Source organism: Aquarana catesbeiana, linkage group LG09 (assembly GCF_042186555.1).
Source record: "Aquarana catesbeiana isolate 2022-GZ linkage group LG09, ASM4218655v1, whole genome shotgun sequence".
In the NCBI taxonomy this organism is placed as follows: domain Eukaryota; kingdom Metazoa; phylum Chordata; class Amphibia; order Anura; family Ranidae; genus Aquarana; species Aquarana catesbeiana.
Genome location: NC_133332.1, coordinates 217,988,038 through 218,010,242, shown reverse-complemented (window position 1 = coordinate 218,010,242; position 22,205 = coordinate 217,988,038). Strand labels below are relative to the sequence as shown.

At 43.8% G+C, this 22,205-nt stretch overlaps 1 protein-coding gene across 10 annotated transcripts in view; it reads right to left on the bottom strand.

The window, feature by feature from the left end:
* The window catches only part of CACNA1B (calcium voltage-gated channel subunit alpha1 B), a 404,014-nt gene that overhangs the window by 173,165 nt on the left and 208,644 nt on the right, over positions 1 to 22,205 (bottom strand). For all 10 annotated transcript variants that reach the window (XM_073599719.1, XM_073599724.1, XM_073599718.1 and 7 more), the window contains exons 6-8: positions 18,058 to 18,161; positions 3,692 to 3,807; positions 1,185 to 1,241 (exon numbers count right to left, since the gene is read on the bottom strand). In XM_073599719.1, the coding sequence (XP_073455820.1) occupies positions 1,185 to 1,241; positions 3,692 to 3,807; positions 18,058 to 18,161 (277 nt within the window). The remainder of the gene's footprint in view (positions 1 to 1,184; positions 1,242 to 3,691; positions 3,808 to 18,057; positions 18,162 to 22,205) is intronic.

The window sequence follows — 22,205 nt, the reverse complement described above, 5'->3', positions numbered from 1 at the left end:
ATACCTGTAGATCCTGCCGGTGAAGTCCACCTAATGCAGCTTCCTGTGACATCATGGCAAGGATGCTGCACTGCTCCTGAATTCAAAGCAGAGTTGTTACTCTCATGTAGGTTGTGACTACTTGTACTACAGTGAGAAGAGATAATGCAGGGTGTGTGGCTATCAGCATTGTCACTGCAGCGTGTCAATCAGCACATTGGCCACACCTTGTCCTCCCACTACTGCTATTGGTGTAACCCTCCCATTGTGAGCTGCAGTGTCTGGGAGGGTGGGAGACGCAAACAATGGATAATTTAGCTTTGTCACAGAAGATAAAGGAAGTTTCCCTGAATTTATGAGGCTTGTGCATCACATAGTAAATGCATTTAGGACTTGTTTACAGGAAATATCAGTTGTACTTTTACAGGGTTACTATGCTGCCTGTTCTGCAGTGATATTGCACAGCATCACTGCCCCTTTTAATGGACAGGGAAATCTTTAGTTGGGAATACACTTACTAAAATTTCAAATTTTGATTAGTGTGTAAGCTGTCCATGCTCAACAGAAATTGATAATTTGAGCGTTTTCAGTAGTCCATCTAGTCTGCCCCTTTTTTTACATTTTTTTTCTTATTTAACCTTTTTGTCTGAGCATAGATCTGTTTGAATACACTTACTGTTTACTGAATGTTATTATTACAGACACAAACCACATACAATGACCAAAATACAATATTTTTGCTATAGTAGCTCTTTAAAACGGGTGCAAGAAAAGGCATATTGACTTTAAATAAGCAAGTTTTATTTAATTAGAAATCAAAGTACAGTAATAGCAGTTTTGGCTTTTGAATGTTTTTGCAATCAGTATTTACAGAATAGAGAAGAGTGTATAAAGAGAGGGAGGCTGTTGGATTTTCTTTGCTGTCTCTCCCTGATGGAGAGATTTCCCCTCACTTTCCGCTATTGTGACACAACAGGAAGTGAGGAAAAATCTCTCCAAGGAGGACACAGACAGAAATAAAATTCTAATGAAAATTCTAATCCTTCTCCATATCCATATGTAACTAAAAAATTGTTTTGGCCAGAGTTGCGCTATTATCCTCTTTGGACGACAAAAATACATTTCAATTTTTTTTTTTAAACTTGACATTTACAGATGCTTTTATTTTAAATAGATATTGTGATGTAATAGCAATCTCATCTTACCATCTAAGGGGGATTTCTCCTCAGCATTCTTATCTTCTTCTGCAAGCATGACTTCCTCTGCGAAGCAAAATAAAGCAGAGAGAATAAGAGCGAGAAGTGATGTTAAGGCCCCTTTCAGATTTGTACGACCTGAAAGTCGTGCGACTTTGACACGACTTGAAGCAAAGCCTGTGTAATCTTGAGGTCTATGGACCTCAAGTCGCATCAAAGTTGGACCAAAGTAGTTACAGGTACAACTTTGAAGTCGCACAGATATGGTACTCATTGGAAATCATGGGGTGCAACTTGTCATGTGACTTCGCAGTCCCAAGTCGCAGGACAAGTCGCACAAGTGCAAAAGGGGCCTAAAAGTATTATTTGTCTATACACTGGGTCTATGCAAAGGAATATTTCCATTTGCCGATAAATGTGGGAAACCTCTACACTCCAGTACTGACGGAAAGAATCGCTCTGTTCTGAATTCCCCACCAAGTATCCATTTTCCACATACTGCCCAACAGCTTCAGGGATTCTAGAACTCAGCACCACTGTCTGACCTTTTTAGGGTATCACAGCCCACGCTCTGCAGCCCATTGGATTCCAATACCGGCCACTGAAACCACACAGGATTCTGAGGTCAAATAAAGGCAGCCAGGAGACTACACTGAGCAGAGGTAGCTTCAGAGCTGTGTGCAAGGGCTGATAAAATGGCTAAATAAAGAATTTATATAGCTCTGACATATTCTGCAGTGCTGCACACTGTAGGACTGGACCAGAAGAGCTTACAATCTAATGTCCCCAGCAAAGTCACACACTTTTATTATTATTTTTATACATTTATATAACTGACATATTCCGCAGTGCTGTACAAAGAACACTGTGACATTCACATCAGTCTTTTTCACTATAATGCCTACACCATAGTTACACAAATTATTATTAGTAGTAGTAATTTATATAGCTTTCACATATTCTACAGTGCTGTACAGAGAATACTGAAGAAGCTACATCAGTGTCTGCGCCAAAGAAGCTTACACTCTAATGCCCTACACAGTCACACACTAATGCCCCGTACACACGGTCGGACTTTGTTCGGACATTCCGACAACAAAATCCTAGGATTTTTTCCGACGGATGTTGGCTCAAACTTGTCTTGCATACACACAGTCACACAAAGTTGTCCGAAAATCAGATTGTTCTAAACGCGGTGACGTAAAACAAGTACGTCGGGACTATAAACAGGGCAGTGGCCAATAGCTTTCATCTCTTTATTTATTCTGAGCATGCGTGGCACTTTGTGCGTAGGATTTGTGTACACACGATCGGAATTTCCGACAACGGATTTTGTTGTCGGAAAATTTTATATCCTGCTCTCAAACTTTGTGTGTCGGAAAATCTGATGGAAAATGTGTGATGGAGCCCACACACGGTCGGAATTTCCGACAACAAGGTCCTATCACACATTTTCCATCGGAAAATCCGACCGTGTGTACAGGGCATAATAGTGTTATTATAAATGTGCTGAAGAGAAAACACCCAACCACTCAAATCAGTCTCTGCTCCAAAGGAGATAACACTCTAATGCCCCCCTAATCAATCACACACTAATTATTTTTATTACACATATACATTAATATATAGTAGCTCTGACATATTCTGCGGTGTTGTACTAACACTGAACCATTCACATTACCCTCGGCACCAGAGGAGCTTGCAATCTAATGTTCCCTCTTAGGGTTAATTTTCTCAGAAGTCTTTTGACCCTAAAGTATGTTTTTAGACTGTGGGAGAAAACACACCCACATAGGAACACTGTAAACAAAACACAGGACCCCGGTGCTGCAAGGCCACAGTGGAAACCACTAAGTTACCATCCAGGTGACTTTTTTTGCCTTGCAGCCAGGCCATCTCCTCCCTGGTGCCAAAATATAATATAATATTATATAATAAAATATATATAATATATATACACTGTATGTATATATATATATATATATATATATACACATATACATATACAGTATCTCACAAAAGTGAGTACACCCCTCACATTTTTGTAAATATTTTATTCTATCTTTTCATGTGACAACACTGAAGAAATGACACTTTGCTACAATGTAAAGTAGTGAGTGTACAGCTTGTATAACAGTGTAAATTTCCTGACCCCTCAAAATAACTAAACACACATCCATTAATGTCTAAACTGCTGGCAACAATAGTGAGTACACCCCTAAGTAAAAAATTTCCAAATTGGGCCCAATAAGCCCTTTTCCCTCAGTGGTGTCATGTGACCCGTTAGTGTTACCCGTTAGAAGTTAAACATGGCACCTCATGGCAAAGAACTCTCTGAGGATCTAAAAAAAAGAATTGTTGCTCTAAATGTGAGGGGTGTGTGTATGTATATATATATATATATATATATATATATATATATATATATATGTAAATAGAATTACCCCCTGAACTCTGGAGTTAGGAATACAACCTGTTGTATTTGAGTATACAAGGCTGAGATACAATTAGCTTACCTGCCTTGAAGATCCACTCAAGGTAGCCATTGAGCTCACGTTCTATTTGCTGCTGGCGCCTGAGTTTGAGGAATGCCCGCCGATTCTCTACCCTCTCACGTTCTTTTGCAAACTCCCTACAAAGCAAGCACACATTTTCTGAGAGTGAATCTAGAAAGGCGATTTCTAATCTCATTTAAAAGAAAAATATTGTATTGTGTACAAAAACTGAAATCTCTGAAAAAAAAAAAAAAAAAAAAACAGAAACAATACTAGCTTGTACTTATGATCAGTCAATCAATGTAAAACTGATATTTCAAGTGGATGTGGGATAGTTTCTCCTGTTTCAAGGGGACTCTATTAATGAGATATATTTTTATTTTTTGTTGTAGTATGTTGCTAGTTTAGGTTTCTTTGCCAATAGTTGTGCAGAAGTTATGAAAATAACACATTACAAGTTTTAAAGTCTGAAAGTTGAATTGGGCTTTAAAAATATTTTGCTGAGATTTTTGTGCAGGTATTATAGGAGTTATTTCATTATTTGATGTTCCTTAAGGCTAGGTTCACACATGTCCGGGGAAAATTTCCCCTCAGTTTTCACTGCAAATTTCCAAAGCAGCTGTTCAGCTGCGATTTAGATGTGGTTCAGATGTCAATTTTTGTAGCAAGCGACCAACAGCGCCTTTACCATTAGCTGGTTGTTAAGGACCGGGCCGGGAAGCCGGCCGCCGCGTCCTTAACATGTGAATCGGATGGGGTTCAAAATGCATCCAATTCGCATATACGTGAACGGAGCCTAAAGTGTTAATAAACCAAAATGCAAACATTTATTATATTGCAGCTTACCAATTCCTAGATGTGATGGCTGCATTAGTTTAAACTTTCTTTCCTGTATTCTACCTGGTGATTTGGCCAGTAAGTCTTTTATTTTTCAACAGAACAAGCTGTCCAGAAGATGTAGCAGTTAGCGGGTTGAGACAAACCATTTACCACTGACAGGGGTACTTACAATAATCAGCTTTTATTCATTTACGTAAATCATTTATCCCAAAAAGAAAATAAATGCTGCTGTAACTGCTTATTAAGTATTAGCTGGAGTTTGGCTTCAGTTTGTGAGTGTATTTAAATCTGCTAGTGCATCTAACACCCCCTCCCCTAGGATGGATTCACACTTGCAAATGCCCGCTTGGTAATTAGATGCGAGATACCCAGCGGGGGTTCCTGAAATTGGCTGCGAGAGGCATTCCCCTTGAAAAAAAAGGGAGGCTGCTGGTTACCACAGCTACTCGTACCCACTCACATATAATTGTTCATCCACTGATCACATGTGAGTGGGTGTGATTAGCTGTAGGAGCCAGTAGCCTCCCATTGCTTTCTATAGGGCTGCCTCTCGCAGCTAATCGCGCCGACCCCTGCTAGGGTTCTCTCATCTAATCACTGAGAATGTGCATTCACAAGTGTGAATGCACCCTAATAGTGATTCTGTCCAAAGGTGTCTCTGTTGATTCTTAATCCAGAGTATAGACACTCTCATACTTGAGGTGTGTTACTGGCCAGATCACCTGGTGAAAACAGAGGAAAAAAAGCCTCTGGAAGTTTCGTAACCCCGTTACCGGTAAGTCTAACCGTCGCTTTTCTCATCTCACCTTCCAGGACAATAACTCGTCAGAGGATAATCAAGTAATCCGCAAGCCTACCTTAGGGTGGGACCACTGCCTTTAGCACCTTTCGACCAGAAGGCTAGGTCTTGCTGCGACAGGACCTTCACTTGGTAGTGTTTCAGGAAGGTGTCTTGGCTGGACCAGGTGGCTGTGTTACGAATTTGTTCCCAGGAGGCTCCTGCTTTTTTGGCCCAGGAGGTTACTAGGGCTCTAGTTGAGTGTGCTTTCAACTTTGCTGGTGCAGGGATACGTGAGCTCTCGTACGCTACAGTAATGGCTTGCCTTATCCACCTAGAGACTGAGGATTTTGAAGCCTGAAGTCCCTTTCTTGGTCCAGAGAATAGGATTAGGAGGTTATTGGATCTCCTAAATTTTTTAACCCTTCGTAGATAGGTGAGGAGGCATCTCCTTACATCTAAGCAATGGAATCTCTTTTCCTCCTCATTCTTAGGGTTTTCGCAAAAGTATGGTAGGGCCTGTGTCCTATGGAAACGCCCATGACACCTTGGGCAGATACAAAGGATCTGGCCTGAGGGAGATCCTATCTGGTAGGATCAACAAAAAGGGTTCTTTAATAGATAGACCCTGCAAATCTCCTACTCTTCTATTTGTAGTAATTGCTAGGAGGAAAGTTAATGTTAAGGTAAAAAATGTAAATTAAATTTCTTCTAAGGGTTCAAAGGGGTGTCTAGATAAAGCCTCTAGTACCCTTGTTAGGTCCCAAGGCAGGAACCTATCTTTCATGAAGGGGTAGCCCTGTCCCTGGCCATGTAAAATTTTTTAATTAAAGGTTCCTTTGCTATTCTACCATCAAGAAAAACAGAAAGGGCTGCCACTCGTACTCGGAGAGTGTTGACAGCCACACCCTTCTCTACTACATCCTGATGAAACTCTAGGATCACAGGAATAGAGGTATTTTGTTTACACCAAGTACAAAAGATTTTCCATACCTTAAAGTATATTTTCCGTGTCACTGGCTTCCTGCTCAAGAGGAGAGTGTCTATCACTCTGTCTGAGCAACCTTTACCCCTGAGGATCTGGCGCTCACTAACCAGGCCGTCAGATGGAAAAATTCTGTGCAGCACTGGACCCTGAGAGAGAAGGTCTGGAAGGTCCGGGAGCTTCCAAGGATAGCGTCTTCAAGGTTGCAAACCAAGCCCTCCATGGCCACCATGGAGCCAGCAGGAGGAGAAGGCCCGAGGACTGGCTACATTTCTGAATGACTCGGGGAATCACAGCCAGAGGGGAAAAGGCGTAAGCCAACTGGAAGTTCCAGCTCTGTGCTAGGGCATCCAGGCCCTCTGACTCTCCTTCCTGAGAGAGAGAACAAAAAACTTTTTTACCTTCCTGTTCCTTCGATTGGCAAAGAGACCTATCTTTGGTCAGCCAAACTTCTGGACTATTACCTGAATACCTTTGGATCCAGCTCCCACTCTCCCTGTCTGACAGGTTGGCAGCTGAGGAAGTCTACTTTCTGGTTGTCTGTGCCCTTTATGTGGACTGCTGACAACGATACCACCCTGTGCTTGGCCCAGCTCATGATTTTCTTTGCTAAGTCTAGAAGGGCTCTGGATCTGGTCCCCCCCCCAATGGTTCAGATAGGTTACAGCCATAGCATTGTCCGAGCACACCTGGATTGCATTGCCTGTGATCGTGCTCTCGAAGGCTTTTAAGGTTCCGCCCACTGCCCTGAGCTCTCTGAGATTGGAGGACGACCTGGCTACTCCCTTGTCCCAGGTGCCCTGAGCCTTGGCCTTTCCTATGTGGGCTCCCCATCCCCAGGCACTTTCATCTGTGATGACATTTAGTGGATCCTACTGACCCCAGGGTCTGCCTTTTTCCAGATTGCTTGGGAATGACCATAATTAGGCTTTCGTCCAGGGATTCAGTCCTTTTGTCCCAAGAGGCAAGGTGGAAAAACTAAAGGTCTCCTGAGTGCAGTTGTGCCCACACGACTGCTGGAATGCTGGCTGACAAGAGTCCTAGAACCCTGAGGATCTCTCTCCTGGAACACGCAGAGGCTCCTATCAGCCTTTTGACGACTGCAACTACTTTCTTTACCTTTTCCCTTGGGAGGATGAGTTTTTGAGCCCGAGAGTCTACCCGGTAACCTAGGTAGGTTTGGACCTGAGCTGGCTCCAGGGATGATTTCTCCCTGTTTACCAGCCAGCCCAGCTTTTGCAGGGCTGAAATTACCCTTTGGGTATCTGTTTCCAACTAAGTGGCTGATGGACCAAAGATGAGCAGGTCGTCCAGGTAAGGCATTAAAGCTACCCCCTGGAGATGAAGATAGGCCACTGCCTCTGCCATGATCTTCGTAAAGATCCTTATACTTGCCGCTAGTCTGAAGGGAAGTGCCCTGAACTGCCAGTGAAGAACCCCTTCCTGGGTTACCACCGCAAATCGCAGGAATGCCTGATGTTCCGGGAAGATAAATAGGCATCCCTGAGATCCAGGGTAGTCATGAAAACATCTTTTAACAGGTTTTTCTGGACTGAGTAAATACTCTCCATGGAAAACCTTTTGAATTCTAGGAATTTGTTTAAGTTTCTGAGGTTTATGATAAGGCGGTACTTCTCCGAAGGCTTGGGTACCACGAAAATGGGTGAGTAAAAGCCTTGGTATAGCTGGTCTTTTGGTACTGGAACTACCACCTGTTCTTCCACCAGTTCCTGAATCCCTTCCAGTAGCGCTCTTTTTTTTTGCATCCTTGGGAGGGTGTGTTAACATAATCATAGGTGGGGGCTTTGATGAGAACTCTAGGCGATAGCCCTCTCTGATCAGTTTGGTGATGTAAGGATGGTCTCATTTTTTTTCCCAGCAGGAAGAAAGTTCAGACAGCCTGCCCCCTACCCTGATTCTGGCGTCACTTGGTATCTTTTGTGCTTTGGCCTGGAGAAGGAAAGAGCAAATTGCCTTTTTACCTACCTCTACCGTACCCCACTTTCTGTTGGGTTCTTTCTTAGATTTTTGTTGGTTTTGTCCCGAGGGGCCTCGAAAAAATTTCCTGTACCTTTCCCGTCTGGGTTTGATGGGACATTTTTTCCCCTTCTCTGAGGACCTGGACAAAACTTTATCTAGGCCTGGCCCAAACAGCAACAATCCCTCAAAGGGGAGACCGCACAGCTTGGCCTTTGAAGTGAGATTGCCATCCCAGGCTTTAACCCATATTGCTCTCCTGGCTGAGTTAATAAGGGCACCTGTTTTTTACTGTATCCACAGCCGCATCCGCCAAGAAGGCCACCGCCCTTCCTATTACTGAAACGGAAACTATGACTTCCTGAGGCTTAACAAACGCCTTTCACAGGGTAGTAAGTCTTTCTATCCAGAAGTCCGCATTTCTTGCAGCGCAGGTTGCTGCTAATGCTGGAGCCATAGCGGAGGAATTGGCCTCCCATGTTTTTTTCAGCAAGGATTCTGATTTGCGATCCATTGCAATCCTGGATGTTTCCTGCATCCTCAAAGGTGAGGTCAGATTTTTTCGTCACCTGGGAAAGGGCGGCGTCCAGTTTTGGAACCTTTAAGAACTTTTCCGCCGCCTTCTCCTCGTAGGGGAATCTTCTTTTCCAGCTTTTAGATCTGACCAAACTCCTGTCAGGAAACTCCCATTCTTGAAGAATTAAATCTTTCAAGGACTGATGTAGGGGAAAAACCCTTGATTGTTTTTTTTACCAACCCCCTGTACATCTTATCCTGTGCAGAGGTTTCTTTAGCTGGTTCAGGAATCTCTTCAGTAGCATAAATAGCTTGAAGGAGTCCTTCCAAGTCTTCCCGGCCAAAGAGATGTTTACTCTGACATCTTCTGTATCACTATCCAGACCTAGATGACCCTTCTCTTCTGAACTGGGCTCAGATTTTCCTGGCTCTCTACCTCTTCCCTGGTCTGCGCCAGGGAAAGTGCCTGAGAGAGCGGCAAAAAGACACTTAGTCCTGGTTTGGAAAGTAAACTCTCCTGAGAGGAGGGACCCCCTTACGGGGTGAGTTCCTCTGGGCTTGCTACCTGGGGTGCAGTTGCAGAGGTGTGTAAAGATTGAATAGTGGCCAAAATTTCTTCCTGAACAGATTTAAGAAAATCTTTCAATAAACTTGAGGCCTCCTTCCCTGCCAATTTGCTAATACATTGAAATAGCAAAATGGTTTGGTGTGGGATTTAGACAATCTTTCACCACAATTACTGCACTTCTTGGTTCAGCTAGTGCTAGGGGATGTACAGGGTGTTTTTTTAGAGACCTCCTGAGCTCCGCTTGGGGAATCTGCAAAAGAAGAGGAAACAATCACAGGTCACTCCTCCTGCTCCCCCTTAACATGGCTGCAGGCCCCCAAAGGTGAGCGCATGGGGGCTTTCCCAGGAACAACTAAAGGCTACCCTAGTGTCACTCCCCATAGTAGTTAGCAAAGGGTCTTACCGGGTCCTGGCTTGCTCGTGCCTGCAGCCACCTGTGCTGCCTTTCCATCCTCCTTCTCCATGAGGTGGGATTTGGCATACTTTCGCTCCCTGTAGCTCCCTGAGTCCTGGTAGGAGCAGGAGTCTCTCAGCCTCCACAGCCGCGCTGATCCGGCATCTCCTCCACGCTTATCCTCACTTCCTGGGTCGCGTTGGGCGCGCTCCTCCCCTTTCCTGTTCTGGCTGGAAGTTCCGCTTTCAGATTGAGGTTTGGAGCGCGGTAGGTCCTCCCCTGGTATCTTACCTCCTCTGGACTCTGGGAAAATGGCACACGCTGCACACAGGAGAAGACAGGAGGAGAGCCGAGCTGCTTAGCAGCATGCAAAGGCGGGGGAATCTTAGCTACACCCGGACCACCTGCAGAACACCATTGGCGACCTGTGAGAAGCTCTAAGGCAGCAGGTTAGTGCGGCCCTCACTGGTGTTCCTAAACCTGACTCACAGGGGTACCATCCGACTTTCTTAGTCTTTTCTGGTTAGAGAAAAAAAACTAAAAAGTTTCCCTGTAGGAGAAACACAATCAATACTGAGGAACAAGAGGAAAAGTTGGGCCTTTTACCAGCTGTGAACTGATTGTGTTTCCTGTAGGGAGGAGCCTATCATCTCTCATGTGTTGCCGTCCTGGAAGGTGAGATGAGAAAAAAATTGTTCGGGATTGATGAAGCAGTTGGGTTTTAGTATTAGTGGTACGAAGGAGCAGGACCTTTTTAAGGACTAGCTGTAGAGATGAGCAGAGGGGTCCTGAGTTTGTGTATAGGCAAGTCAACACTCTTTGCTCCGCTTACCCAAATTCAGCTCTTATATCTTTCCTGACCCCTCCTATATTGTTCTGCAAATGTCCTCTCATGAAGGCCTTGGAAGGTAGTGGAAGGAGTGGCTATGTGTGCATTAAGGGACCAGTATTTGGACATATCCTGTCTGTATGGCATCTCAACCCTTGGGTCAGCCAACCAAAATCTAGACAATCTCCATAAGTACAGGGGCATGGTCCAATGTGCCCTGTAGCAAAAATAGTGGTTTCCCGGATCCTAGGCAGAACAGAACCCCCTGAAAACACCAGTTAAACATGGGAAAAAGTTTTATGGGTTGCCAAGTAGCAGGTATACATCCATTTAGAGGGGTTCACCCTCTTCAAACATCGGTAGATGGGATGCCTCAGCCCAAGCCATAAGATAGGATGTATCATACGAGGCCATTTTGTCAATGTCAGGGTCAGGAACCCTGTTTAAAAGTTGTCCAAAATCAAGATATGATCAGTAGATTAGGCTGTCAGGAGTGCCACAATATGGTATATCAACTGAATTGGGGCTTGAGTTGGTAACCCCAAATCACCAGTTCCATACAGTCAACAATAGCATGAATAATAACATAACATATCTACCCTCTGTGTAACAACATCAAATCCAGCAACTCGCTACTCTGGAGTAGCTGGGATATGTGGAGTGATGGTGATGCCCTCCTCAAGGCTTCTTCAAGGTAAAGAGAGCAGGAGGATCTGGAGCAGACAAAGGTAGGTGGGGACACCCAAAATTCCCCAAGTGGACAGGAACAGTAGAGGCAGAAAGAAGTTGTCTGCCGCTCCCAAGCCCTATGTGCTGGGTCACTACCTTAACTGTCAGGCGCTAAAGCATGCTGCAAATATAGTTCACAAGTGAAGGAATTCACTGCACACTGTAGAATCCTTTATAGGTAAAACATTTTTGTTACAGACAAATGATATCAAGGCTTTCCTGGGGCTTCCTTCTCCTATGAAGTGTTCCCCCAATACTGGTCAGGAATATCTTGCTGATGTGGTATTAAAGGCATATAAGGAACCAGCTCATTCCTACCATGCTCCACCTATACCTAAAATATCACTTTTGGGTGGACATGCCCTTTAATGTAAATAATCTTTTAATATGTATTTCAAAGCTTTGTTTCTATATATAATATTTAAATAAATATATAATCTGTGATTAAATACACATGCGGATAGCCACATTTTGGACATAACCAGACTATGTTAGGTGTAACTGTTATCTCAAGTCTATGAGTAACTTTATTAGTGCTGCATTCTGTACTGTTCTTCTCCACAGTGCAAATCTAGCAGTGTGCACAGACTGATAAGGAACAACAAACTGTCTAGATGGTTCAGCAAGGATGTCAACTGATTGCCTAATCTACAGATGGCCAATAGAGGAATAATCCACAAAAAAAGGCAATCATAAAAAGTACTCAGTGACAAGTGCCTTCAAAATATGAAATACTCATTAAAAAGCTCCTTTTAGGTAAAGGTTACAAAAACCTGAAATGTTTGATATATACCACAGTGCCCTTGTCAGTTGATCCCATTCCCATATAAAAGTAAAAAACTTCAAAAAACCTAAAGATTCCTTTTAAGATGAAAATTGGAGATCCAAGAGCCCTAAAAAGGATCTCTGTGGGGCCAGGTCGCATCTCGTTACACCCATGGTCCAGGCTTTTAATGTGAGCTGGCGAGGTCAGTAAGACGACAGATTGATTTTAATGGAATGATAAAAAATAATTGCAAGCCTTAGAGGAAATGAAAGAGGACTAAAATAGAGAAGGAAATAACGGGAGAAGCTGTGCAAGGAGACAAAGATGAAAGCGGAACAGAGACCGTTGGACGCGTGTCATCCTCTGCTCTATGATGAATAATTTAGAGTCGCAGCTCAGCCTAGCGGTGTGATCCTGTGCTATGATGTCTACCCCCTGTGGGGCTCAGTGATAGGTCACTCCGAGAGTCGCCGGCAAACAAGACTTACTGGTGGGGGGGTGCATGACAACAATGGCGACAAACAAAGGCAATTCTCTCTCGTCCTCCTTAGAGAGGGTGTTTGAGTTCCCGGAGGAGAGGTAGAAAACAGAGTAACATCATCTAAATGCCAGCTTTAGACTGTAGGGTGTCTGAAGAAGAACCGGCAAGAGATTTGCTGGTCTCTATGCAGCGTCAGGACTCGGCACTAAACTTTTTCTCCAATGAACGTGTGCAAAGAACGTGCAATGGACATTGCTTTTCCTTTTCTTTGGAGATAAGGGAACAATCAGTTGCAGCAATGTAATACAAATAACCAGAAGCACCCTAAAATAGATTCTTGAATCTGTCACATCTCTTTGGGACATATGTGATCACATAGCCAAATTATTGCAATAAATTACCCCAGATAATCCGCTACGGGTTCACTGAAAATCTGCCACAAACAGGAGAATCTATTGAACACCAAATGGTGTGCCTTTTCACTTCTAATCAATAACTAGTTTTCTCCTGAATCTTTAAGAAACATTGAACGTTGATTCCAAGAATCATTAGTCAAAAAAAAAAAAAAAATTGCGAAACCGCAATTTTTTTGTAGGGCTCAGTCAAGCTTGGTAATTACATTTTTAATTCAGCTTCTAAAAAAATAATATAGCATCCAATTGTTTCACAACTCATTTCATAGTTGGATGTTAATAACTGACTTTTCCATTTCCATCGACGACTTCCTAATAAACAATGTATGTGGTGTGGAAAACGCATGCGATTTGGACAGGAATCACACTGCATTCCTGTTCAAATCACATGCGATTCTGCAGCAGTGCGATTTGAGTCCTTCATTCTGTATGACTCAAAATCGCATTGCAATCCGCATCAAAGGGACCCTTTTTTTTGCCACCCATGTGACCCGAATCTGCAAATCGCACTGCGTTTTGCAAACTGATTTCGGGGTGTCGTTAACACACACCCACAGCAGTTTGCATGAACGAGGTGCAATTTTGATGCGGTGCGGAAACTGCACAGAATTCACTGTGAGTTCCAAACTGCATCAGTGTGACTCAGGCCTAAATGACAAAAAAACTGTCCTAGCATCCATGGCAGCAGTACTCTCTATGCAAACAGGACTTCCCAAAATTCTTATCCACCTGCTTCTGTAATGTGTTCACAGCCTTCTCCAGAAGTCTGCACAGAACTTAAAGTCTGAGGCTTGATTCACACTAATGCGTTTTTTGATGCATTTTGCAGAAATGCATGGACATTTTTTAACATGGGTTCCTATGGAAAATGTTCACATCAATGCATTTAGTGCCTCTGCGTTTTTGGAAAGGGTTGGGGACTTTTTTGCCACAAAATGCAGCATTTTGCATGTAATAGAATTCAATGGACCCGCATCTAAAACGCAAGTACCGTGCTTTTACCTCGATTTTGCTGTGATTTGCGTTCTTTTTTTAAGCTGGCCGCCACTTAACAACCGATAAGTCATCAGCTGTCAGCTGGCTTCCACTCAATGTAAAAAAAAAAAAAAAAAATGCAGTCTAAAAAAAAAATCGTGAAAAAAAAAACAGCGTGGTGTCCCCCCCAGGTCCATACCAGGCCCTTGGCTCTAGTATGGAGTCGGAGGGGACCCCCACATACCAAAATTTTTTTTAAAATCGCGTGGGGGTCCCCCCAAAATCCATACCAGACCCTTATCCAAGCATGCAGGTTAGGAAAGGGAGGGGACGAGCGAGCGCCCCCCTCCTAAACCAATCCAGGCCGCATGCCTTAAACATGGGGGGATGGGTGCTTGCCCCCACATTGATGGGGACAAGGGCCTCTTCCCGACAATCCTTGCGCGGTGCTTGTCGGGGTCTGCGGGCGGGGGGCTTATCCCTCAGATCCCGGCCCCCCTCATGTGAATGACGTCACGGACCCATCATGCCCCGGGTGGTGAAGTCACAAGGGGGCGTGGCCTCCGGATGATGTAATCTGATTTGCCACGTCCCATCGTTATTTAAGAAATGCAGGAAATGGGCACCGACAGATTAGCAGGACGCAGCATCGGAGGGGGGTCGGCGGCGGGAGCGGCGGCAGAGGAAGAAAAACACCGGACAAAGAAGACAGAAGAAGAGCGGAAGAAGAAGCAGGGGGAGAAGGAGAAGACCGGAGAATGAAGATGCGGGGGAAGATGGAGGAAGAAGCGGAGAAGAAGAAGAAGATTTTTAATAAAAGACTTGTCAAAAACTGTCTATTGTATTTTTTAACACTACACTACTTCTTTTTAGTGAATGGGTAGGGGTACAATGTACCCCATAGTCATTCACATGGGGGGGGGCCGGGATCTGGGGGCCCCCTTGTAAAAGGGGCTTCCAGATTCCAATAAGCAACCTGCCCGCAGACCCCGACAACCACTGGGCAAGGGTTGTCGGGAAGAGGCCCTTGTCCCCATCAACATGGGGGCAAGGTGCTTTGGGGTGGGGGGTGCAGAGCCCTGGCCCCCTCCTTAGCAACCAGCTATATACAGTGTAAAAAAAACCTGCAAAACGCAAAATCTTGGTAAAAATGCGTGTCCAAAAAAGCGGAAAGCACCGCAAAAAGCACTGCAGAAACGCTCAAAAGCAACATGCATAGATGTGCATCGAGCCTAAGTCCACCTTTTCACAAAAAAAGAAAAGGCAAGCTAACATGGTTTCCCTGCACTGCACTGATGATGGCCAACAGTTACGTATGCAGTTTGGAGTAAATGTCTCTATAACATTAGGTTGTATCAGTGGTTGACGAAAAGCTAACCCCAGGGGCAAATAAGGAATGACCTCTATGGCTATGGCCTTTGTCCTAAAATTTTAGATTCAGGACGAAACTTGAGACATGCAGATACTTTCTGTTTTGAGAAGGCTGTACTCTGCTTGGTACTAAAAATGTTGGGGCTTTTTGATTCCTAATCATAGACCACATGAGTTAAACATATCTGGACCGCTGGGACATTTCATGTGGCTTTCGCACTTCTCCTGCAGCTGTAGCAACCCCCTTGTCTCCACCCCCATCTTGTCCCAGCAGTCGGCAGGAGAGAGGAAGACCTCCTACAGATCCTGCGCCTCTCTGTGCCCCCGTAGCACCCACTAGTCTCCAACTCCCCTGGTCTCAGCATTCAGCTGACTCCAGCCCTCCTCTGGTGCTCCTCTAGACCCCGCACTTTCATCTTCCCAGTTCTGCCCCCTGTTTCTTCCTGGCAGCAGCACATGGTAAAGGAGGGGCACTGTGATTAAGGGATGGTAGGGGTGCTCTAGACATCTGCTTATAATTATGAGAATAATGAAATTCTATGCCAATTGAAAAGGAGGGTTGCACACCGCTTGTATCATACCCAAAAACTTTTTTTGGAGGCTGTTCAGATAGAACACCATGGCAGATATCTGCAGATACCCTTTGAGGGAAACCATAATGCTGATAGGGCCCGAAATTAGATTGAGTTTGACACCCCTGTCATAGACCAGTGGTCTCCAAACTGTGGCCAGATGCGGCCCTTTGATTGCTTTTATCTGGCCCTTGGGGCACTATTCCTTCCATTGATTTGAGACACTATTCTGCCAGGTAACATCAACAATGGGGCACCATTTCTCCCACTGACACCAACAACAGGGAACTATTCCTCCCAATGATACCAATGACAGGATACTATTCCTCCCACTAATGTCAAATGTGGTAATGTTTACTCTAACTGATGCCAGAAAAATTTCCACACCCGCTGGCCACAATCCGACCACTTGAAGTCTGAAGGACAGTAAACTGCCCCTTTGTTTAGAAATTTCGGAAACCCCTGTGATAGACTGGCTTGTTGTACCATCTTACTGCAATGTTGCATCTGTTGAAGTGACTGTATTAGGCAGGCTCTCTGGCAAAGTTCTTCCTTTCATCCAGTGTACTATCAACACATGCAGAACAAGCAAGCATGAATCTGCAATAAAGTTTTGAATTATTGCCACCTGGCTTGGAGTTCTAATTTGGAATTCTTTTTTATTTTCAAGTTTAAATGGGTTAAACTGTATTCTGGCCATGGCCAACCCTATGTGAATATTTCCCGTAATTCAATGTTACTGGAAACTATGGTGCCGTAGAGTCACATATGTATACTGTTGGAGGATAAAACTGCTGAACCATCACGGAAGTTCTCATAATCGCTTGTAACTGGATTGATGGTGCTCCTGTACCTAACAAGATCACTGATTATACGCAACTTTTGTGTGTTTCACATACTACCAACCAACTCTGAACTACAAGACTGACTGAACAGGTCAAACTGTTTTACTTCTGACAGTGACCTCATTGGGCAGTTTTTTCCTCAGTTCCTGTTTCATTGACACCCCTACAAAAAACAAGGTGAGGTTGTTGGTGGGAAAGGAGGACAGGGCTATCAATAAAAACATTGCTAGAGGTTCTAACTCTACCTGAAGTGGTACTAAAGCTTATTTTTTTTAACCTTAATGCATTGCCTGCATTAAGGTAAAAAAATGCCCCACTATCTACCTTCCCAATCCCTGAACACTTACCTGGTTCTATGTCACTGCTCCATTGCTGTCTCTGGCTCCAGCACTGCTCCCTTCACTTCCTCCTTCCAGAGGAGAAACTGAGGACAGCAAAATTTCTACTGCTGTCAGTCAACTCTTGTGTGGAGGGAGCGGGGGGCATAGCTTACTGTTGCTGTGTGGGTCTATGGACCCACACAGCCTGGCTGGGGACCCAGCGGGATTGCGCATGCGTGGGTGCCTTCTTAGCACCCGGCTTGCAAAAGGAGGCACCCGAAGGAAGGTGGAGACTACAGCACTGGCAGAAGAAAAAAGGGACTTTCCTAGGGAAAAAAAAAGGGACTCTGCGCAATATCATTGCACAGAGAAGGCAAATATAACTTTTTATTTACTTAAAAAAAATAGCCTTTAGTACCACTTTAAAGTCTGTTTTAGCCTGTCATTGAAGATATTTCTAATTACTTCTGGTAATGACAGACAGTGAGGGTAAAATCTCCCTAATGGAAACACAAAAAAAACAGAGGCTTAAACCCTTCTTTGCCCAGGATGAAACAAAACCTTTTTGCTTAAGTTGGGCTTTAAGTTTTATATGTCACAGATGAAGTCGGGTGATTTCTTGGTTCGATATTTTTTGTGATGGAAATTTCTGGTAGAAAGTGGTGGAAATTCTTAGAACTTGGCCAGTATACAGCCAGTGGGTATAGAAATAGCCAGCCTTTCATTGTGTGTGGAACATAGCAATCAATTGTGCACAGAGAATGAAAAGAAGCTATGGGATGGATTTACTAAAAGCAAATAGACTGTACAGTCTGCAAGTCTTAGTAAATGAGGTGAGCTCTGCTGACTTCCACCATCCAATCATATTCAAGCAAAAATGCTGTTTTTTAATTTTTCTTGCATGTGATTGGGTATTCTTTGTAAAGTGAATCTTATTTTACTAAGCTCTGGAGCAACGGCATTTGCTAAGTGCACAGTCTATTTGCCTTTAGTAAATCTACCTCAATGTGTCACTTAATACCACTCACCCGGACAGGACACCCAGGACCAGGTTCAGCATGAAGAAGGAGCCAACAATGATGAGAGGGATGAAGTACAGCCAATTCCACATTGCTCCGACGGCATCATTGGTCTGCAACAAACAAAAAAAATTCAAACAACATTAGGCAAATATTAATTACAAACTAAAACCTTTCACCTATGTGTTCCTGCCAAAGGCACAAAGTCACTTCCTTATTCACCTGGTGTTGAGTTGCCACTTGACATCGGAAAGGTAAAATTAGGCGCCGGATGTCGGCAGCCTTATACCAGTTAATTCATGATGTATCCATCACTGTTTTGCACTTTTCTGTCGATATATATTTTCAATAAAATCTTTTGTACAAGAAAGGTAAAATTAGGCTTGTAGTGGGAGTGGTTGCTGGGTAGGACAGAGATACTTTGTTACTGGAGGATGTACATCTCTAGTTGTGTCACCCTCCTTATGTTAAGCATTTAGCACAGCAGGGTTGGGGGATCACAAGAGGATGAGGGAGATGAACTAAAACTGGAGCATATCGGATCAGGAGCAACTGTCAATAGTAGGCAATCAGTTTCTAGCATTAGCTTGTTCAGTTAAGCTTTAAAAAACAAAAGCTAGAAGCTGATTGGTTGCCATGCAGCGCTGCCCCAGATTCTATTTGCTGCAGTTTTAGTAAATTCCCCTCGCTTTGTGTTACTTGGTGGGTATACAGAGACGGTGATTTGGAGACGGTGATTTGGAGCTCCTCTAGCCTGGTCATCCAGTACGACCTCTAGTGGGCCTAAACCTATAGGCCTAGTCATGAATGTATTCCTCTACGCAAGCCCTGATTACATCGGCACAGAGAGTTCTATATCCTTTCTAGCTATAGATGTATATAAAAAAAAAAATAGACAAATCCTCCCCTCTCTCTCTGCTGATTCATATTTAATCGTTCCCTCCAGACACTTCCTGCAGATAACAGGAAATTGTGATATTGCTGGCTTGGAAGGCAGTCCCGAGAGGCCCAGTTATGGTACATGGAGTGGGTGCAGATCACACCCTGGAATTTGATTTAATATACACAAACAGAAAAAAAATCTTCTTAGCCCCAGAACACAGGGTTGCCTGATTTACTAGAGTGCTACTCTAAATTGGCTAGTTTCTTTTTACAAAGCTAGTCCACAAATTTCACCTTAAAGAGAACCAGTCATAACTGGGCCCATGAATGAATGTTATTATTAAAGCTGGCCACACACTGTGCACATTTCTGGCAGTTCGTGTGGAACCAGGCTAAAATCGCTCAGTGGGTGGCCCTGCTTCGTTTGACAAAAATTGATTGTGTGGCTGCATTCAGTCAGCCATGTTCAAGTATTTTTTGACAGGGGCCAGATATTAAAATATACAGGAGATGCATTCATCAATGCGGTACACAGCCTGTGTTCATAAATTCATCCGTTTTAACTTTACTGTCCAGCCGCAGGATAGGGAGGAGGCCTGTTAAGGCTCATTCACATGGGCATTGAGAGCCCTCCTATATATTACTGCAGCAAGTCTACTGCAACTACCTGCAGCTGGGATCCCAGGGGCTTCAATCATGATCAGCCACTAATGCAGGCTAAACATGGGTTGAATTCCGAAATAATTTTCTTTCAAAAATCAGAAATTTTGTGCATTTTGTAATCCAATGGTTCCGCCATTGATTTTACATTTCACCAACCAAGTCTTCAATTTCACCTCATGTCACTACAGAAAATAATTTTCGTGGCTGGGAATCTTCTGTTCTTTCCAGGTCACAGCTCATGCGCATTTCTTTTTCCATTATATTTCTCGCACGATTTTCAAATCATTGATTAGAAATTTGTTTGCATGATCGGGCATGGAAAATTTCTGGAAAAACAAATTCCATGGCTGCACAGAAATCGGCTGTTGCTGCAGCCCACTAATAGTGCGAAATTCGAACAAAAATTCTTAGTTACGATTTTGGAAAGAAAATTCGACCCATGTATGGTCAACTAAAAGTGACAGCCAGAAAAGAGCTGGGGCTGTTTGCAGCTGTAAGTATATATCAGCACATTCAGCGGTTATCTGTGGATTGGACACGTGTCCACCCCTGGATGCAGTTTATTTGTTATGCTTTACCTTTGCAGGGAAATAAAGAAGAAGTAAAACCCACCAGGGTTTACTTCCTCTTTAAGCCTTTAGAAGGACTGCACCTGTTAGGAAGATCTTTGGAATTATTGCAAGTTGTGTTTGCCTAATCTTGTGGTGAGATAGGCATGTACTTTTGGTGAGTGAGTTTTCCTGTATTCATGGTGGTGGTCGCCTTGGTTCAGAGATTTTTCTGCAAAAAAATTGGATTGCTTCGTTTGAAATTATGTTTGAAGGTGTTTTCATGTATTGTTTGGAGGACTTTATTTGAATACTATGTTTATTGAATTAGTTATTGTGCATGAATTTTCACACTGAGTATTTTATATTCTTGAATCAGCAATGTAATTATTATTTTATGTCATGTCTTTTAGGGGTTATAGCCGCTTATCTCCTACTTTATTAGCTTTCAGAAGATCCCTGAAAACCCTTCTCTTCAGAGAAGCCTATCCTACCCACACCTAACAACTGTACTTTCATTTTTTTCCATCAGCTCATCCCCCACAGTTATTACCTTTTTGTCTCCACTTGACCCTCCCTTCTAGATTGTAAGCTCTAACGAGCAGGGCCCTCTGATCCCTCCTGTATTGATTTGTATTGTAAACTACACGCCTTTGGTCTCCGTGACTGTACACTTCGCTGGTTCTCTTCCTACTTATCCAACCGCACCTTTAGCGTTTCTTATAACTCTACTTCCTCCTCTCCTCTTCCTTTCTCTGTTGGGGTCCCTCAGGGTTCTGTTCTTGGACCTCTACTATTTTCAATCTACACTGCCTCCCTGGGTCAACCGATAGCCTCCCATGGCTTCCAATACCACCTCTATGCTGATGACACCCAAATCTATTTCTCTACCCCTCAGCTCACTCCCTCTGTCTCCTCACGTATCAGTAATTTACTCTCAGATATATCAGTCTGGATGTCTCACCACTTCCTTAAACTCAATCTAGCCAAAACCGAACTTCTAATTTTTTCCCCCCCTATGCCTCTTCCCCTGATCTCTCTGTCAAAATCGATGGCACAACTATAAGCCCATCCCCACATGCCAAGGTTCTAGGTGTAGTCCTAGACTCTGAACTCTCCTTCAAGCAACACATCCAATCACTGTCCAAATCCTGCCGCCTCAACCTCCGCAACATCTCCAAAATACGCCCCTTTCTAACCAATGACACAACAAAGCTCTTAATTCACTCGCTGGTCATCTCTCGCCTTGACTGCTGCAACTCCCTCCTCATTGGCTTACCTCTACATAGTCTATCACCTCTTCAATCCATTATGAATGCCGCTGCCAGACTCATCCACCTTACCAATCGCTCTGTGTCTGCCACTCCTCTCTGTCAATCCCTCCACTGGCTTCCGCTCGGCCAAAGAATTAAATTCAAAATTCTAACAACTACGTACAAAGCCATACACAATTTCGCCCCCAGCTACATCACTTGCTTAGTCTCTAAATACCAACCTACTCGCTCTCTTCGTTCCTCTCAAGACCTCCTTCTCTCTAGCTCCCTCATCACCTCCTCCCATGCTCGCCTCCAGGCCTTTTCCAAAGCCTCTCCAATCCTATGGAACTCCTTACCCCAATCTGTCCGCTTATCTCCTACTTTATTAGCTTTCAGAAGATCCCTGAAAACCCTTCTCTTCAGAGAAGCCAACCCTACCCACACCTAACAACTGTACTTTCTTTTTTTTTTTTTTTTCCCCATCAGCTCATCCCCCACAGTTATTACCTTTTGTCTCCACTTGACCCTCCCTTCTAGATTGTAAGCTCTAACGAGCAGGGCCCTCTGATCCCTCCTGTATTGATTTGTATTGTAAGTGTACTGTCTGCCCCATGTTGTAAAGCGCTGCTCAAACTGTTGGCGCTATATAAATCCTGTATAATAATAAATAATAATAATTTGTTGATACATGCTTATGGCTCCTTTCACCCTGTCATTCAGTGGTATAGGGTTAGCCACCAACGATGATCAGAACACCAGGGATCCCAGTCTTAGATATTCACACTATACTTGCCACAGGTGAGTCCGA